This window comes from Diceros bicornis, chromosome 13 (assembly GCF_020826845.1).
Source record: "Diceros bicornis minor isolate mBicDic1 chromosome 13, mDicBic1.mat.cur, whole genome shotgun sequence".
NCBI lineage: Eukaryota > Metazoa > Chordata > Mammalia > Perissodactyla > Rhinocerotidae > Diceros > Diceros bicornis.
This window is the reverse complement of record NC_080752.1, coordinates 29,825,089-29,841,040: the sequence shown is the minus strand read 5'-3', so window position 1 is coordinate 29,841,040 and position 15,952 is coordinate 29,825,089. Positions and strand designations below refer to the sequence as shown.

Below are 15,952 nucleotides of genomic sequence, written 5' to 3'. Positions count from 1 at the left end.
TGCTCTTCCACTCCATAACGTCTTCACTGTGCTCTTCTCCCTCCCCTGCTTCTGTGTTTTCTCAACCAAAAATTTACTATACCCAGTGAAGCTCAACAGATTTGAAATCTATGTTCTGCAATAATATTCAATATTCAATAACCATTAAACAATCAGATTGAACCATGCCTCTGCTCTTCGCTGAAGACAGCAAAGCTGGTGGGAAAGTACAGAAATAGGAATAGCATTTCCCCTTCCTACGGGCCATAACATGTACAGACGAGAAGGAACTTTGATAAGAGATTAGCCATGCAAAACAGACTAATGCGGCAAAAACACAACAAGGATATGAAGCAATAAGTGTAATTCCAACAGACTGTCTTGAAGATAGACTAAAAACACTATACCATTATTAAAAAGCAAGTATGTTACTGAAAACTAAAAGTCACAAAGGACAGCTAGGATAAACACCAGCATTCAGGGTGTTCCTTTAAACTTCAAGGAAATCACTTCAGAACAAACAAAAGAATAACTTTAGAGCCAGCCCTGATGGCCTAGCAGTTAAAGTTCAGCGGGCTCCACTTCCAGGGCCCGGGTTCAGTTCCCAGGCACAGAACCACACCACTCGTCTGTCAGTAGCCATGCTGTGGCAGTGGCTCACACAGAAGAACCAGAAGAACTTACACTATACACAACTACGTACTGGAGCTTTAGGCGGGGGAGGAAGATTGGCAACAGATGTTAGCTTGGGGTGACTCTTTCCCTGCAAAAAAGGAATAACTTTAGGGGTCTTAGTGGTCAACATATGAAAAATCATACCCCAAAAGACATTATAATAGTGCTTGAGGAAAGGTTTAGATCATTTGTGAGTGAAAATCCAGAGTTTACTGAATGGAATAATAGATAACACACTATGTCAGGCACTGTTCTAAAATAAGTTAACTCATTTAATCCTCAGAGCAACCCTATGAGACAGGCACTAGTATTAGTCCTACTTTACAGATGGAGGAGCTAAGAAGAGAGAAGTTAAGTAACTTGTACAAGATCACATGGCTGGTAACTAGTGAGGCTAGGATTCTAAGCCAGTGGGGATGGCTTCAGAGCCCATACTTTTAACCACTGCTCTACATTGCCTCTCAAGGGAAGAAAGGATTGGTTATTCATCCTTAATCTTTCAAAATGAGAGACTGATGCCACAAAGCCAACTAACAAACTTTCTATAAGAGACAGAATACCGGCCCAGCCCCACAGATCTAATGCAGCTCTTCTCACATAAAAACCGGCTTTGGAGGAATTATCCAAACAGCTCTTTCAACTCCACTCTGCTTTGACTAGAGAAATGGGAAACCAGGCTGATCAGGACTTGAAAATGAAACAACAAGCAAAGTGCTCAAGAAAGTTGGTTCACTTAAAGAGTGTGCATTTGCAGCATACTGTTAAACAGTGACAGAATTTGGCATGAAGTTTTTCCCCAGGCTGCCAGCATATTCTGATGAAATCCCATCTCTACCAGCTTTGGAAAGGAGGGCAAAGGAGCAGCAGAACCGAAAACCAAACAAGTGCTGGCCAAGCCCCCTTAAAGGACCTTAGATCCTTTCCACATGTACAGAGAAGGCAATTTCCAGAACCAGAGGAATCCCTGGGCACCACAATGGCTCCAAGTGGCAAGATTTTTAGTAACCTTCACAGCACTGGCAAATTAGACGTCCTAGAAAAATGAGAGACTGAAGGCCCCCTTTAATCCTGGCCTGTGGGCATTCTTAACATGGAACAGTTCAGAGGAGCCCCGATTCTGAGAAGTCTCAGCATTTCAGCAAGCTAAGTGGGGTTAGGCAAGAAAGGAGGGCCCCTCCTCCCAGGACACACCCCACACTCCAGAATTTCTGACAGTGAGAAGGCCAGAATTAGCCCTAGTTATTTCCCATGTTTTACAATCCAGGCATCTTCTCTCTGAATCATTCGCTCTCCTAATGGAAGCTGGTCTGAGGAACACATAACTCCTCTAAGAGCAATTCCTGTAATAGGTTTATCATGAAGAATACAAGAGTAAGAAACCCTAAGTGGTGTTCTTCTGCCCAGGAAGGAAGCAAAATACCAGTGGGCTGCTGAAAAGTCCACAGGCGTTTGAAACAAGTGAGAGATGAGTGATGAGGTCCAGGTTGAACCCATTTTCTTCTTCCTCTGTCTAATCCTAACTAAATTTAACCGTGCATGGCTGACTAGTGGAGTCACACACACTTGGGTTCAATTCCAGGCTCAATCAGGCACATGATTTGGGGCGTATTACAGACCCTTACCATGCACTTCTGCGAAATGGCGGTTAACAGCTTGTACTTCATAAAGGTTGTAATGAGCATTAAATGAGATAATAAACGTAATTTGTCCTAGGCATGATAGCACACACTCAGTAAATGTAAGGTACCGCTTACCCCCATCCTCCTCACCCCACCCCACCCCACCTTGGACTACAAACCCCTTCAGAGGCCTTATCATCCACTGCCTCCCGACAGCAGACGTATAGGCAGGAGCACTGGTCCTCATGGTCCCCTTACTGGAATGTGATTTGGCTGAATCTGGCTGAAATGCTAGAGTGGCGCCCTTGGCCGAGAAAACCAAACTCTGGGAAGCAAGGACAGATCCTCAACCAAAAGCTTGGTGGCGTCTGTTGTTTACAGTGAGTCCCCTTCCTACCAACGCACTGAGAGGGTCTGAGTACATTTCTAAGCCTCCAACTTGGCAGGCAGGGGAAGCGCAAAGATGACTTAAAGCCAAAGAGGCTGAGGCTGTAGGGTAGTGGGAACCCTGAAAGAGTCAGGCCCCTCCCGGGAGAGAACAGCCGAGAACGATCGAGCTTCTCACCCCTCTGCTCAAGCAGGGGCACTCGCAGCTCAGAGCTGGGGGCTTCTTAAGGGTCCCGCCACCGACCGGGCCAAGCTCAAGTGAGACCCGAGGGCCTGGCAGGCGGGAAGCGGGGGCCGCGGGCGCCCCCGAACCCCAGCTCAGGAATGTGGTCAAAGAGGGGTCACCGGGGGAGGGGCCGGCGGCGAGGACCTGGGGAGGGGCGGGGCCCGGGCAGGGGCAAGAGGTCGGAGCACCAGGCTTCCGAGGCTCAGGGTCCCCACCCGGCTCCCAGCCGCACGCCGAGCGCCCCCTCCAGCCGGGGTCCCTGCCACCACGGCGGGGCAGTCCCACTCCCCTTACCTGGCTCGGCTGCTCTGCCTGCTCCGAGGACGCCATCTTTCTGAGGCCTGACTAATCTATCGCCGCTGGGCGAGGCTTCTCCCAAGCGCCCTCGCTCTCGCTCTCCCACCCAGACCAAAGTAGCCGGCACTGAGCCTGTCGATGGTGGGCCCTTGGGGGAGGAGTGGGGAACTGCTGTGCCCGGGTCACCTCGCACCATTTCCACTAGGTCTCTGCTTTCCAGGAAGATCCGAAGTCTGTCCTTTTTGCATTCTTACGTGTATATTATTCTTATTAAATTCAATCTCTGCCCATCCCCACAGTGCCCTAGGCAGATGTAGGGACTCGCTAAGTAATAAATGAATGAAGGTGAAGAAACTTGGAAATTAATTAATTAGTTAATTAATGTTTCTGTTCAGTACCATTTGTTGAGTGCCTACTATTTGCCAGGCACTTTAGTAGGCGCTAGAAATAAAAAGATCCAAGACTCACCCTCTGCTCCCAAGTCCAGGCCAACACACACACACACACACACACACACACACACACACACACACACAATTACAGCTTTTTGGAGATAGGAGTCTGATAACCGTGTGCAGGTCTATTAGGAGAACACGGAAGAGGGGGCTTTTTGGAGAGGAGGGGCTTCTACAAACCGTTATTACTTTATAGCGATCAAGTTGTCAGATTTTAAACTAAATGTGAAATTACACGAAAGGGTTGTATACATTAGAACTACCAGTCAGTTCATATTGTAGTTGTGTTTTGATCCATCATGGAGTATTCAAAAGGGTTGCCTCAATTAACAATTCCTCCTACCAAACAATGTTTTAAATGCCTACCTCTTTTCTTATGAGAATATCTGATTTCCTTTCATCAACAAAATATAAAAGAGACTGACCCTTAATGAATATGGGCTAACAATTATTTCTTGTTTATATAAAATGCCCCCCTTTACAGCGAGGGACCTTTTTGATAATTTTATTATTATTTTAATCTTAAATATTAGTTTTTCAGGGGGGAAAAAAACACAGATTTTTCCGTACGTGGTAGTATTAGAACAAGGACAAAAATATTGTCATGCAGCATCTGGGCAATCTCAAACTGTGATGTGGTTCGCATTTCCCCTCTCCTCTCTGATTTGAGACCATAATGTTTAATCTATTTAAGCATTTTGTTCCAAGGTCCCAACCCAATTTGCACAGCTGAAGCAGGGAATCGAACGGATGGAAAAGTGCGAATATCTTATGCTTCTCTGTTATGTTTTCAAGCAAAACTGAAAACTACACTCATCAATTTTTAAAATTGACTTCCTGGGCCAGCCCAGTGGCTTAGCGGTTAAGCGCGTGCGCTCCGCTACTGGTGGCCTGGGTTCGGATCCCGAGTGCGCACCAATGCACCCCTTCTCCGGCCATGCTGAGGCCGCGTCCCACATACAGCAACTAGAAGGATGTGCAACTATGACATACAACTATCTACTGGGGTTTTGGGGGAAAAAAAGGAGGAGGATTGGCAATGGATGTTAGCTCAGGGCTGATCTTCCTCACAAAAAAAAAAAAATTGACTTCCTTCTGATCAGCCTGAAGGTTGGGACATCTTACAGATCTTTTCACGTTGGAAAGGGAAAACAAATTAACACAGTACAATGACAAACAGTTTTAAGTATTAATATTATTCATCTATATATGCAAATAGGACTGCTCTAACAATTCAAGGGAGTATACATGCATGTCCTTCACAATGCAAAATAAATCCATGTTGACCTCATTTTGAACTCGCTATTGCAAGTCCTAAGGTAGAAAAAAACTCCTCCTGGGCTGAATTGCCCGACATAACGAAGTTGGCTTTAAACCCAGAGACTACAGCTCCCGGCATGCCCCCGGGGTTAGTGGCAATTAGAACTACATCTCCCGGCGTGCCTTGGTCCCATGCGTGATTTGCTACAGGGAGAACTACATCTCCCGGCATGCCGGGGGGGGGGGGGGGGGGGTGGAGATGGGGCGGACCGCCCGCGCCCAGCCTCTCCGATTTCGCCGGGTCAGTCAGGTCCCGCCCTGAAGAGGATGGAGGTGGCCGGGGACGTGGGTGCTGCAGAACCCGGCGAGACCCGGCCTCTAAAGCCGTGTCTGCTGCGCCGCAACCACAGCCGCGAACAGCACGGCGTGGCGGCCTCCAGCCTCGAGGAGCTGAGGAGCAAGGGTTGGTGGGGGCCCGGGAGGCGGGGGCCAGGTCCGAGGGGAGCCGGGGCCGGGGCAGGGTTAGGGTGTCGGGCGGGGGCAAGGCGGGGTCAGGAGAGGCGACTTGGGGGTTCTTGTAGCTCGGGTTTTGACTTGGGTCAGAAATGACTCACGTGGGTATAGCGATTTATAAGTTTCAAAGCGTTTACAGGCGCTTTAACTTAATTTCTCTCGTGTGAGACTCGTAGTGGTGGAAAGGTAGACAGGAAGCGATATGCACATTAAGACAGACCTGACTTAGGTGTCTTGCCTAAAATCACTCAGATTTTGGACCAAACCCAGCCCAGTGTATTCCTGCCGCTCGGGGTCTCTAAGGTGGTACCTGCGCCCCAAGCTGAGCCCCTGGCAGGCACCTGTGCGGTAGAGAGGGAGCTGCTACCCCTCATTCTGGAGGTCCGGACAGGGGATGTGTTGTGAGTGACCAAGCTGACAGAAGTTCTGAGCCCCGCTCTGTTGCTAGCCGCTTTATGTCGCACTTAACCATCCCTCCACCCTCAGTTTTCTCATCGGCAAAGTGGGTGTATTTCCAGCCCTGCTTCGCAGGATTGCTGGAATTCTCGAAGGAGGTGATATATTCAAATGATTTATAAGTTCTTAACCCAGAGTGATAGATTGTTTATCCAAAGAAGTTCTGCGGGTTGAACGTGTGAGCCGTCCCAGGCATGTAGTCAGGGTCTATGTCAGAGTGTTCAGTGCTTCCTCTCAGTCAGCAAGCCCCAACGATATCAGAAGTCTTTCAGGAACCCAGGAGAGCCAAAGCACCATAAATGCTTTAGTGACATGGCTTTTGCCTATATCTGTTTACATTTTTTTCCTTGGCGTTAGGGTGCTTTAGTGTCCCTTCAGTGCACTGGCTGGATGTGCTTGGCACAGAGGCTTGTGTCAGTGCTTGTGTTTCTGGAGCTCAGCCTCTGCAAGGCTTGCTGTTCTATTTGGGTGGGAGACAACATTGCCTGATGATACTTGCAGTCTCTTGGCTACTTCTCTGCTTACTCTAGTCCCATTAACATTTTAGGCATTGCCATCACTAAATGTGATGGTGCAGACCTGGCCTGGACAAAGCCTCTTGCCCAGTGATTATAAAGATGAAAAGCTACTGATACAAACTTCTGCTCCTCTTATTCTTTCCTATGGGTCAGAAAGGCTGCAAAGATACTACAAAGAACAAAAAGTATTTCCTGTTTTTCTTTTCTAAAATTTTCTTTTTTTTTGTGACATTTGACACATAGGAGAATTTAAGATGACCAATGAGGAAATGAATCAAAGACTGCTTGTTCTCAGGGAATCAAATCAGACTTTGTTGTTCATCCAAGTAAAGACTCAAGTGCCTCCTAAAGTGGGTATAGAGTAGCTGGAGGAAACACATTTTCAAGAGTCAGATTGTGTGGGTTTAAATCCCAGCTCTGCCACTTACTGTGTGAACTTGGAAAAGTTACTCAGCCTCTCTGAACCTTGAGTTTGACATCTGTAAAATGAGAATAACCCTTTTAGGATTGTTATGAGATTAAATATTGTATTTGAAAAGCTCTTAGAACAGTATCAGGCACGTGGTAAGTGTTATGTTAGGGCTAGTAGTAATGGTTGTTATTGTAGTTATTATTACCTACCAGGAATTTTTCTAGTCTCGGGGGGGTGGGGGACACGTATTTAGAGCACAAGAACAGATGTAATTTCCTTATGGATACTTGTCAATTGCCAAATATTTTATTCCTCTCAGCCTATGACATTCTGGCCATTGATAAGTCCCTGGCAGTCACCCTGGTCCTGGCAGAGGATGGCACCATAGTGGATGATGACGATTACTTCCTGTGTCTACCTTCCAATACTAAGTTCGTGGCATTGGCCGGTAATGAGAAGTGGGCATACTGCAATTCAGGTAAGAAATGCTGGCCATATATGAAATGATCCATCATGATTCATTTTACCTCACAGGCCCCTTGTTGCTGTTTGTCTGGCTGTTTAAGCAATTATGCAGCAAACGTTTACTGAGCACCTTCTGTATGCTAGAAATGATGCTGAGTCTGGGGGTTGGGGTGAAGATGAATGAGACATGGGCCCAGTTCTCAAATAACTCACAGACCGACAGCAACTAAAATGCAGTATGACAGAGAAGGCAGTGCCACGGGTGTGTCCAGGCTGCCTGGTCTGTATCCTGGCTCTGCCATTTACTAGCCATATGACCTGGGGCAAATTAACTAACTTCTCTGCCTTATTGAGATAATTATTATAGTACCCATCTTCTAGGGCAGTTGTAAGGATACTAGAACTTAGTACATATCGAACCAAGATTTCTCAACAATGCTATTGACATTTTGGGCTGGAGAGTTCTTTGTTGTGAGGGAGCTGTCCTGTGCGTTGTAGGATGTGTAGCAGCATCCTTGGCCTCCACCCACTAGATGCCAGTAGCATCTCCTCACCCCAGTTGTGACAACCAAAAATACCTGCAGACATTGTCAAATGTCTCCTGGGGGCAAAATCACTCCCAGTCGAGAACTGATAAAAAGCATTTAGCTCTTACCTGGCACATAGTAAGAACTCAATAAATGTTACCTGTCACCATCATCATCATCATTACTAGAGATACAAACGGAACTAATATTGATGAGCAAGGATCAAAGAGCTAAAGAAGTGTCTTGAGGAAAGTCCCCATGCCACTAAGTTGAGGAAGTCACCCTTCAGCAATGGGTCTACCAGCCACCTTTGTACTCCGGCCCTAGGGACACCAAACGGCTGTTGCAGTTCCTCCAATCAAGGATGAGATCAGGGGGGCCGGCCTGGTGGTGCAAGTGGTTAAGTGTGCTCACTCCACTGTGGCGGTCCATGGTTTGCCGGTTCGGATCCCAGGCGTGCACTGACGCACTGCTTGGCAAGCCATGCTGTGGCAGCGTCCCATATAAAGTGGAGGAAGATGGGCACGGATGTTAGCCCAGGGCCAGTCTTCCTCAGCAAAAAAAAAAGAGGAGGATTGGCAGATGTTAGCACAGGGCTGATCTCCTCACAAAAACAAACAAACAAAAAAAAGGATAAGACCAATCCCCAAGCACAGGAGAAGCGCTGATGAGAATGAATGTTTTTGTATGCAAAAACAGAACACACCCTGAGACAAAAAAACTAACCTAAAGGGCAGTGTGGTGCGATCCTGGATGTGCATCACCATACATTAAGTTTAAGTGGCTTCTTTCCATAAAAGAATACAGAGCAGTTTCACATAGAAATAAATTGAAGAGAGAAGAATAGGGGAAATTAAGGTCCTAGATGGAGATGGGCTTTCCCATGAATCCTTGAGAAAAAGTGCTTCCTGCACCACTGAAATTATTCTAAGTGGTCAGTCAGAAGGACGTGCAGGCCTCCTGAAGGTCTGTGTGTTGGGGGAAGAGGTGAAAACAGCACTTCAAGTTAATCTGACTATGACTGGCATTTTCTTCCATATATCAGATGGAGGTACAGCCTGGATTTCCCAAGAGTCCGTTGAGGTAGATGAACCAGACAGCGGGTCAGAGTTGCAGTGGAAGAATGTCGCCAGGCAGCTAAAAGAAGATCTATCCAGCATCATCCTCCTGTCAGAGCATGATCTCCAGGTGAGCCTCCTCCCCAGCCCGCAGCCACGCTCAGCCGGCTCTGCCGCCCCCAGCAACCTCCTTAGCCTTCTTAGTTTCATGTGTCTTGCCATAATAATTTCATTACTTGTTAATTTTTAAATAATTCTTATATGACAAGGAAGATCATTCATTTCCTAATTCTCTCACCTCAAGTAGGAATTTTTCAGCCCTCACCCTGCATGGAAATCACCTATGGAGCTTTTTAAAGTACAGATGACCAGGCCCACTGTGGGGTAGAGGGTGTACTGCTGAAGCAGGTGGAGTTGGAGTAGTTGGATTAAACCCCAGCGCCATCACTATGACTTTGAGCCAGTAACTTAGCTTCTCTGCTTACATTTCCTCTCCAGTAAAATTGGGATTAAAAACAGTATGTGTTAATTCAAGAATATATTTATTGAGGCCCTGCCCTGTGCATGGCATGGTTCTCTGTATTGGGGTACAGTGGTGACCAAGCCAGACACAATCCCTGCTCTAACGGAACTCACATTCTGATGAAGGGAGGCAGAGAAAACCAGGCACACATCAGACAGGGCGTGCTGAGAGTGATGGGGCTGCTCTAGATTGGGACATCAAGGAAAGTCCCTTGAAGGAGGTGACTTTTTGGTTATTTATGAAACTTAGAAATTTATTTTGAATTAATAATATGAATACATTCACATGGTTCAACATCCAAGTGGTATAGAAGGATATACAGTTAGCCAAAAAGTGAAAACAACCCAAATATCCATCAACTGATGAATAGATAAACAAATGTGGTGTATCTAAACAAAGGAATATTATTCAGCCATAAAAAGGAATGGAGTATTAATACATGCTGCAACGTGGATAAACCTTAAAAACATTGTGTTAAGTGAAAGAAGCCAGACATGAAAGGCCACATATTTTATGGTTGTATTTATATGAAATGGTGAGAATACACAAATACATAGGGATAGAAGACAGATTAGTGGTTGACTAAGGCTGGGGCCGGGGGGAGCTATGAGGAGAAATAGGGAGTAACTGCTAATGGGTATGGGGTTTCTTTTTGGGGTGGTGAAAATGTGCTAAAATTGATGGTGGTGATGATTGCACAACTCTGTGAATATGCTAAAACCCACTAAATTGTACACTTTAGATGGGTGAATTGTATGCTATGTAAATTACATCTCAATAAAGCTGTTTGAAAAAAAAGGATATACAGGAAAAGTCTGACTGCTGTCCCCAGTCACCCAAGTTTCCCTTCCTGGAGACAACCAATCTGTCAGTTTCTCATTCCAGAGGTATTTTATATACAAACAAATGTGTATATATTTTCTACTCTTCCCCTAAATTGCACAAATGGAAGCATATCTACTCTGTTTTTAAAGAAATATTTGAAGAGTATTCCAGATCAGTATATAAAAGACATCCTTGTTCTTTTTTACCACTGCATAGTATTCCACTTCGTGCATGTGCCATGATGTATTTAATGAGCCTCCACCACTGATGGACATTTGGGTTGTCATCAGTTTTGCTCTTCCAGACAGTGCTGCAAAAGTTAGACCAGTGTCATTTTGCGCACATGCTTGTCCATAGAATAAGCTCATAGAAGTATAGTTGATAAACATTGGTAAGTTCCCAAGAGGTGATGATTAAACTGAAAACGGAAGGACAAGATGGAGCCTGTCATGGAAAGGTTGAGGCCAGAGTGTTCCAGGCAGAGAGAAGGCAGGAGCAAGCTTGACTTTTTTCCTTTTTTTTTTTTAAGAAACAGAAGGGGCTCATGAGATCCCTTCCCATCCCGACAGACTAGCATATTATGATATACCCTTGGAATAAGGAGCACGATAGACCTTACCAAAATAGGGACATCAGAATGTGAGCGAGCCCGAGCCCTGACAGCTGGGCACCACAGGGAAGTTAGGGCCTTAAAGGGAACTTGCGGAGGCTGCCACAGCAGAGAAAAGAAAGGCACCCCCCTCTCGGGGACTGGGCAGTGAGAACAGATGGGAGAGAAGGGAAGAGCACCAGGATCAGTTACAAAGGGTCCTGATTAGAACTGAGACTGACTGTTATTCTTGGGAAATTACTAACCTCTCTTGTCTCATTTTCCTCATCTGTAAAATGGGGGTAATACTAGTACCTACCTCATAAGGTTTGTACCTCTCGAATTTTGAACCTTGTGAATGTATTAATATTATTTGTTCGAAAATTGAAAATAACTTAAAAAGTCACTTCCTCAAAGAGGTCTTGCCTAACCTACAGTAGCCCTCCCTGTCACTTTCTCTTCTAAGAGTTTTACATCTGTTTTCTCATTGGTACATAGTACGTGCTCAAGAAATGCAAGCTCTTATGGTAGTTTTCATAAAGCTCCATGGTGACTCTAATGTGCAGCTGAGTCCAAGAGTTTCAACAGTTTGATCTTTCTCTTATGAAGACTATTTTTAATCTAGTGCTGTATATGCCGTAAGAGTGAGCCTTCTTAAAAATTATTACCCTTATAGCAAATTTAGTATATAATAAGTGAGGTCTCCCTTATTTCACAGACTGAACATGTTATTAAAAGTTGAGTATAGTTTATATTTTAAAAATAGTCTTTTAAAGCTATAAACATGTATAATAAAAATGTTTAAGATTAAAATCATTAGAAAAACTTTTGCTTAAAACAACCTCATATCCATTATATAAATGATCATATACCTCCTCCTTTATATTCTGTACAATTGGGTTTTTTAATATCAGGATTTTGTTGTTTTTTTTTTTTTTTGTGAGGAAGATCAGCCCTGAGCTAACATCTGTGCTAATCCTCCTCTTTTTGCTGAGCAAGACCGGCTCTGAGCTAACATCTATTGCCAATCCTCCTCCTTTTTTTTCCCCCCCCAAAGCCCCAGTAGATAGTTGTATGTCATAGTTGCACATCCTTCTAGTTGCTGTATGTGGGACGCGGCCTCAGCACGGCCAGAGAAGCGGTGCGTCGGTGCGCGCCCGGGCTCCGAACCCGGGTTGCCAGTAGTGGAGCGCACGCACTTAACGGCTAAGCCACGGGGCCGGGCCCTTATTTTGTTTTTTTATAATTTTTATTTATTTATTTCTTTTCCCCCAAAGCCCCAGTAGATAGCTGTATGTCACAGCTGCACATCCTTCTAGTTGCTGCATATGGGACACGGCCTCAGCATGGCTGGAGAAGCGGTGCGTCGGTGCGCGCCCGGGATCCGAACCCGGGCTGTCAGCAGCGGAGCATGCGCAGCCATGGGGCCGGCCCCCTTTGTTTTGTTTTTAATGAGGCACTAAGGCATCATTTTCCTAATTTTTTCACTAGAGGAAAACTGGAAAAATTATATGCCTCTTCTGACTCTTAAGCAACCGTATTAGGTAACTTTAGGAAACAGATGAAGTGAGTCTCTGAAATTGATATGTTTGAGAGAAATAACACCATGTTAGATTAGGTTTCTTAAAGTCCATGTTTGTTTGTTAGGTGCTCATTGATGTTCCGTGTTCAGACCTGGCTCAGGAACTGTGCCAAAGCTGTGTCACGGTCCAGGGGCTCCAGAACACCCTCCAGCAGGTGCTTGACCAGAGGGAGAAAGCCCGTCAGTCCAAGCAGCTCTTGGAGCTTTACCTCCAGGCTTTGGAGAAGGAGGGCAGCATCTTGTCAAAGCAGCAAGGTAGGACTCATTCGCTGGGAGAGTTACACTGAGAACGCAGTGCCTACAGAGCCTTTCTTTGAGAGAGAACCAAATGTTTATAATATAGTCAAAAACAGTGAAGCCACAGCTGCTGGCATCTTGAGATGTTTCTATCTTGCCCGACTGATCGCTCTGGCTGGTTGTTTATGTGGTTGTGTGTTTGTGCAGTGTGCTGATCTCCATCCCATGTCTGCTTTACAGATTCCAAAGCTGGCTTCAGTGACGAGAGGGATGCAGTTGACATGGGAATTAGCAGAGAGAGCTCCCCTGAAATTACACTTACGAGCCAGATTCTCACTGCACTGAAGGAGAAGCCTGCTCCGGAGCTGAGTTTGTCTAGTCAGGATTTGGAGGTGGGCAAGAACCAGAGACCCCAAACTGCAGAGAACTGCCCTGAGCTTCCCCTGGAGGTGTAGTGTTGCCCTGCAGAGGCACATATGGGATTTTTTTCACCTCTGCAGACCCTGAATCATAGCTACCAATCATAGCTACTATTATATGCCAAAGCATTTGCAAACGTCTCATTTAATCTCAATCAAAATGGCTTAAACAAAATGGATGCACTCCCTCAGATCATCAAACGTTATTCTCTGGTCCAAAGTGGGTAATGAAATGACTAAACCTGAGAGGGAGGAATAGCAGGTTCCTGAGATGGTTTCTGGTTCTGTCAGTGGTTGAAGGAGATCCATAGTCAGTCGAGGCACATAACACATCACAGGGAAAGGCACACTTGAGGGGATCATCTCTTGCTGGCTCTAAGACCAGGGAACTAGAAGCTTGACGAACAGAACCCATCAGAGTGGGTGCTACTTGTTATTCTTCATCCTTGTTCCTGTCCCAAGTACCTCCCCATTGTATCTAGAACAGAAGGAAACTGTACTGACTTGAGCTTGGCTCAATTTCTTGTAAGTGGAGGACTTTATATTTGCTCCAAGTAAACTTCTTTCCAAAGATCCTTTCCTGCTGATGTTGTAGGGTAAGAAAAGGGCCGTGACAATTTAATATGAAGGAGCCCTGGCATTTCAGCGTGAAGATATAACATGAACTGATATTGCCTAATCTCACTCCCCTAAAGAAAATCATGAGAGCAGCAGGTGAGGAGAGCAGAGACAGTGGTTCTCAATGGTTGTTATTCTTGCCGCAGCTGGTTACCAAGGAAGACCCCAAAGCATTGGCTGTTGCTTTGAACTGGGACATAAAGAAGACGGAAACTGTTCAACAGGCCTGTAATCAGGAACTAAGCCTGCGCCTCCAGCAGATACAGAGCTTGCATTCTCTCAGGAATATTTCAGCCAGGAAGAATTCGCTGCCTGGAGAACTGCAGAATCCTAAACGAGCCAAACAAGACTCCACATAGTATAGCTGGAAATATGCCAGAGAAAACCCTGTGACCTTGTTTTTAGTTATCAGTAAATGCCTTCAGCCTAGTTATTTCAGCTACTTACACACTCCACTCCCTGCCTTGGAGCATGTTCTCCTGGAACAGACTAGAAGACTAGCCTCATGCCCCTCCAGAAAAGCTACTCCAGATTTCAGCATCCGCCCTTCCACCGACTTTGAAGATATAGCTGTACTGACAATATCCCACCTCTTCTAATTACATGTTCTTATGTTCTCTGTTTAAAAGTGGTTGTGTTGGGCCGGCCCCGTGGCTTATCGGTTAAGTGCGCGCGCTCCGCTGCTGCCGGCCCGGGGTTCAGATCCCAGGCGCGCACCGACACACCGCTTCTCCGGCCATGCTGAGGCCGCGTCACACATACAGCAACTAGAAGGATGTGCAACTGTGACATACAACTATCTACCAGGGCTTTGGGGGAAAAATAAATAAATAAAATTATAAAAAAAAATAAAAGTGGTTGTGAAGGGCAGTGAAAAGAAATTGTCATATTTCAGACTCAGTATTCTTGTTGTAAAGATAGAAATGTAGAGTTTTAAACACAAATGGTAGAGAAGGTGACATAATAGACTGTTGACTATGGCCACGAACTTCTTTCCCAAGTTAATGAATATTTTTGTTTGTTAAAAGGCACATATTAAGTTTGCAGACCATAGGGACATACTGAGAGTCTAATTCACCATTTCTAATATCTAATTCAGTATTGTGAAATTATATCTGTTACCACTGTGAAACTCTTTTTAGTTTTCTAATATGTTTTATCAGCAGGGGGTATGAAAGGTCATTAAATTGATTTCCATGCGGTATGACTCCAACTCCCTCTGGGTGCAGAGCAGAGGCTTCTGGCTTATATACGTCCTATTTCTCATACAAACTTGTTCTTCAGGTTTTGTAATCTACCATACGGTCTCCTTGCAGGGAAAAGATAATTAGTTATCATTGACTTATTTGACTTTTTTTAAGCATGCTTAGAGGAAAACATAATGCTATTAAGAATACACTGGCTAATTATTAAAGAAATATAACAACAAGTCCTGGGGTGAGGGTGGAGTGCAAAAAGCAAACAGAACAAAAAGAACTGTTTCCTTCTCCTATGATCCTCTTCAAGGAGGGCTCAGATGTACTCAGCATCCTTTTACTAATGCCTTACACCATTGGTTCTCACTTATTAGCTCCAGTATTTTCTTTTTTAATAGCACATTTTTTTTTTCTGTGAGGAAGATCAGCCCTGAGCTAACATCCATGCTAATCCTCCTCTTTTTGCTGAGGAAGACCAGCTCTGAGCTAACATCTGTTGCCCATCCTCCTCCTTTTTTTCCCTTTTTCTCCCCAAAGCCCCAGTAGATAGTTGTATGTTGTAGTTGCACATCCTGCTAGTTGCTGTATGTGGGACGCGGCCTCAGCATGGCCGGAGAAGCGGTGCTTCAGTGCGCACCCAGGATCCGAACCCAGGCCGCCAGCAGCGGAGCACACGCACTTAACCACTAAGCCATGGGGCCGGCCCCGAATAGCACATTTTTAATGCCTCCTTAATTATCCTAAATGAAAGCCAGAGCTGATAACCTACCTACACACATACTTTCCAAAGCATTGACATAATACCCCAAATGTAATATTTCAGAAGAAACAAAAAGAAAATAATTTCCAATAAAATGGCATGTATCTCAGGATGTCACTGTCTGGACATGACTGTACCAAAGGCACAGTGAAGCTGTTAGGTGATTGTACTTACACATTGAATTACAGTGAATTTGACAGAGGCAGTCAGGCCTGGGTGTGTAATGATTGTCAACTCAAATACCACAAGCAGCATTGCCGTTTGTAATGAGATGTCCTAAATCGGTGAAGTTCTGGACAAAATAACATACCTATCCTTGATTTACAAGGTAGCTGCATTCTTTTTTTTTTTTTTTA

At 45.1% G+C, this 15,952-nt stretch overlaps 2 protein-coding genes across 3 annotated transcripts in view; one reads left to right on the top strand and one right to left on the bottom strand.

Annotated features, from left to right (window-relative positions):
- The window catches only part of PEX14 (peroxisomal biogenesis factor 14), a 134,731-nt gene extending 131,488 nt beyond the window's left edge, over positions 1–3,243 (bottom strand). Inside the window, exon 1 of one of the 2 annotated variants that reach the window (XM_058552875.1) lies at positions 3,181–3,243. In XM_058552875.1, the coding sequence (XP_058408858.1) occupies positions 3,181–3,216 (36 nt within the window). In that variant the 5' untranslated portion in view covers positions 3,217–3,243. Of the gene's footprint in view, positions 1–682; positions 812–3,180 lie in introns of those variants that run through there. The other variant, XM_058552873.1, reaches the window with a different exon arrangement.
- Positions 3,244–5,207: 1,964 nt separating this feature from the next.
- Positions 5,208–15,708, top strand: DFFA (DNA fragmentation factor subunit alpha). Its single transcript, XM_058552866.1, has 6 exons — positions 5,208–5,361; positions 7,117–7,275; positions 8,835–8,977; positions 12,432–12,621; positions 12,844–12,995; positions 13,787–15,708. Exons 1-6 carry the CDS (start codon positions 5,226–5,228, stop codon positions 13,997–13,999), a joined length of 993 nt encoding a protein of 330 aa, XP_058408849.1. The 5' UTR covers positions 5,208–5,225; the 3' UTR covers positions 14,000–15,708.
- Positions 15,709–15,952: the final 244 nt, after the last annotated feature.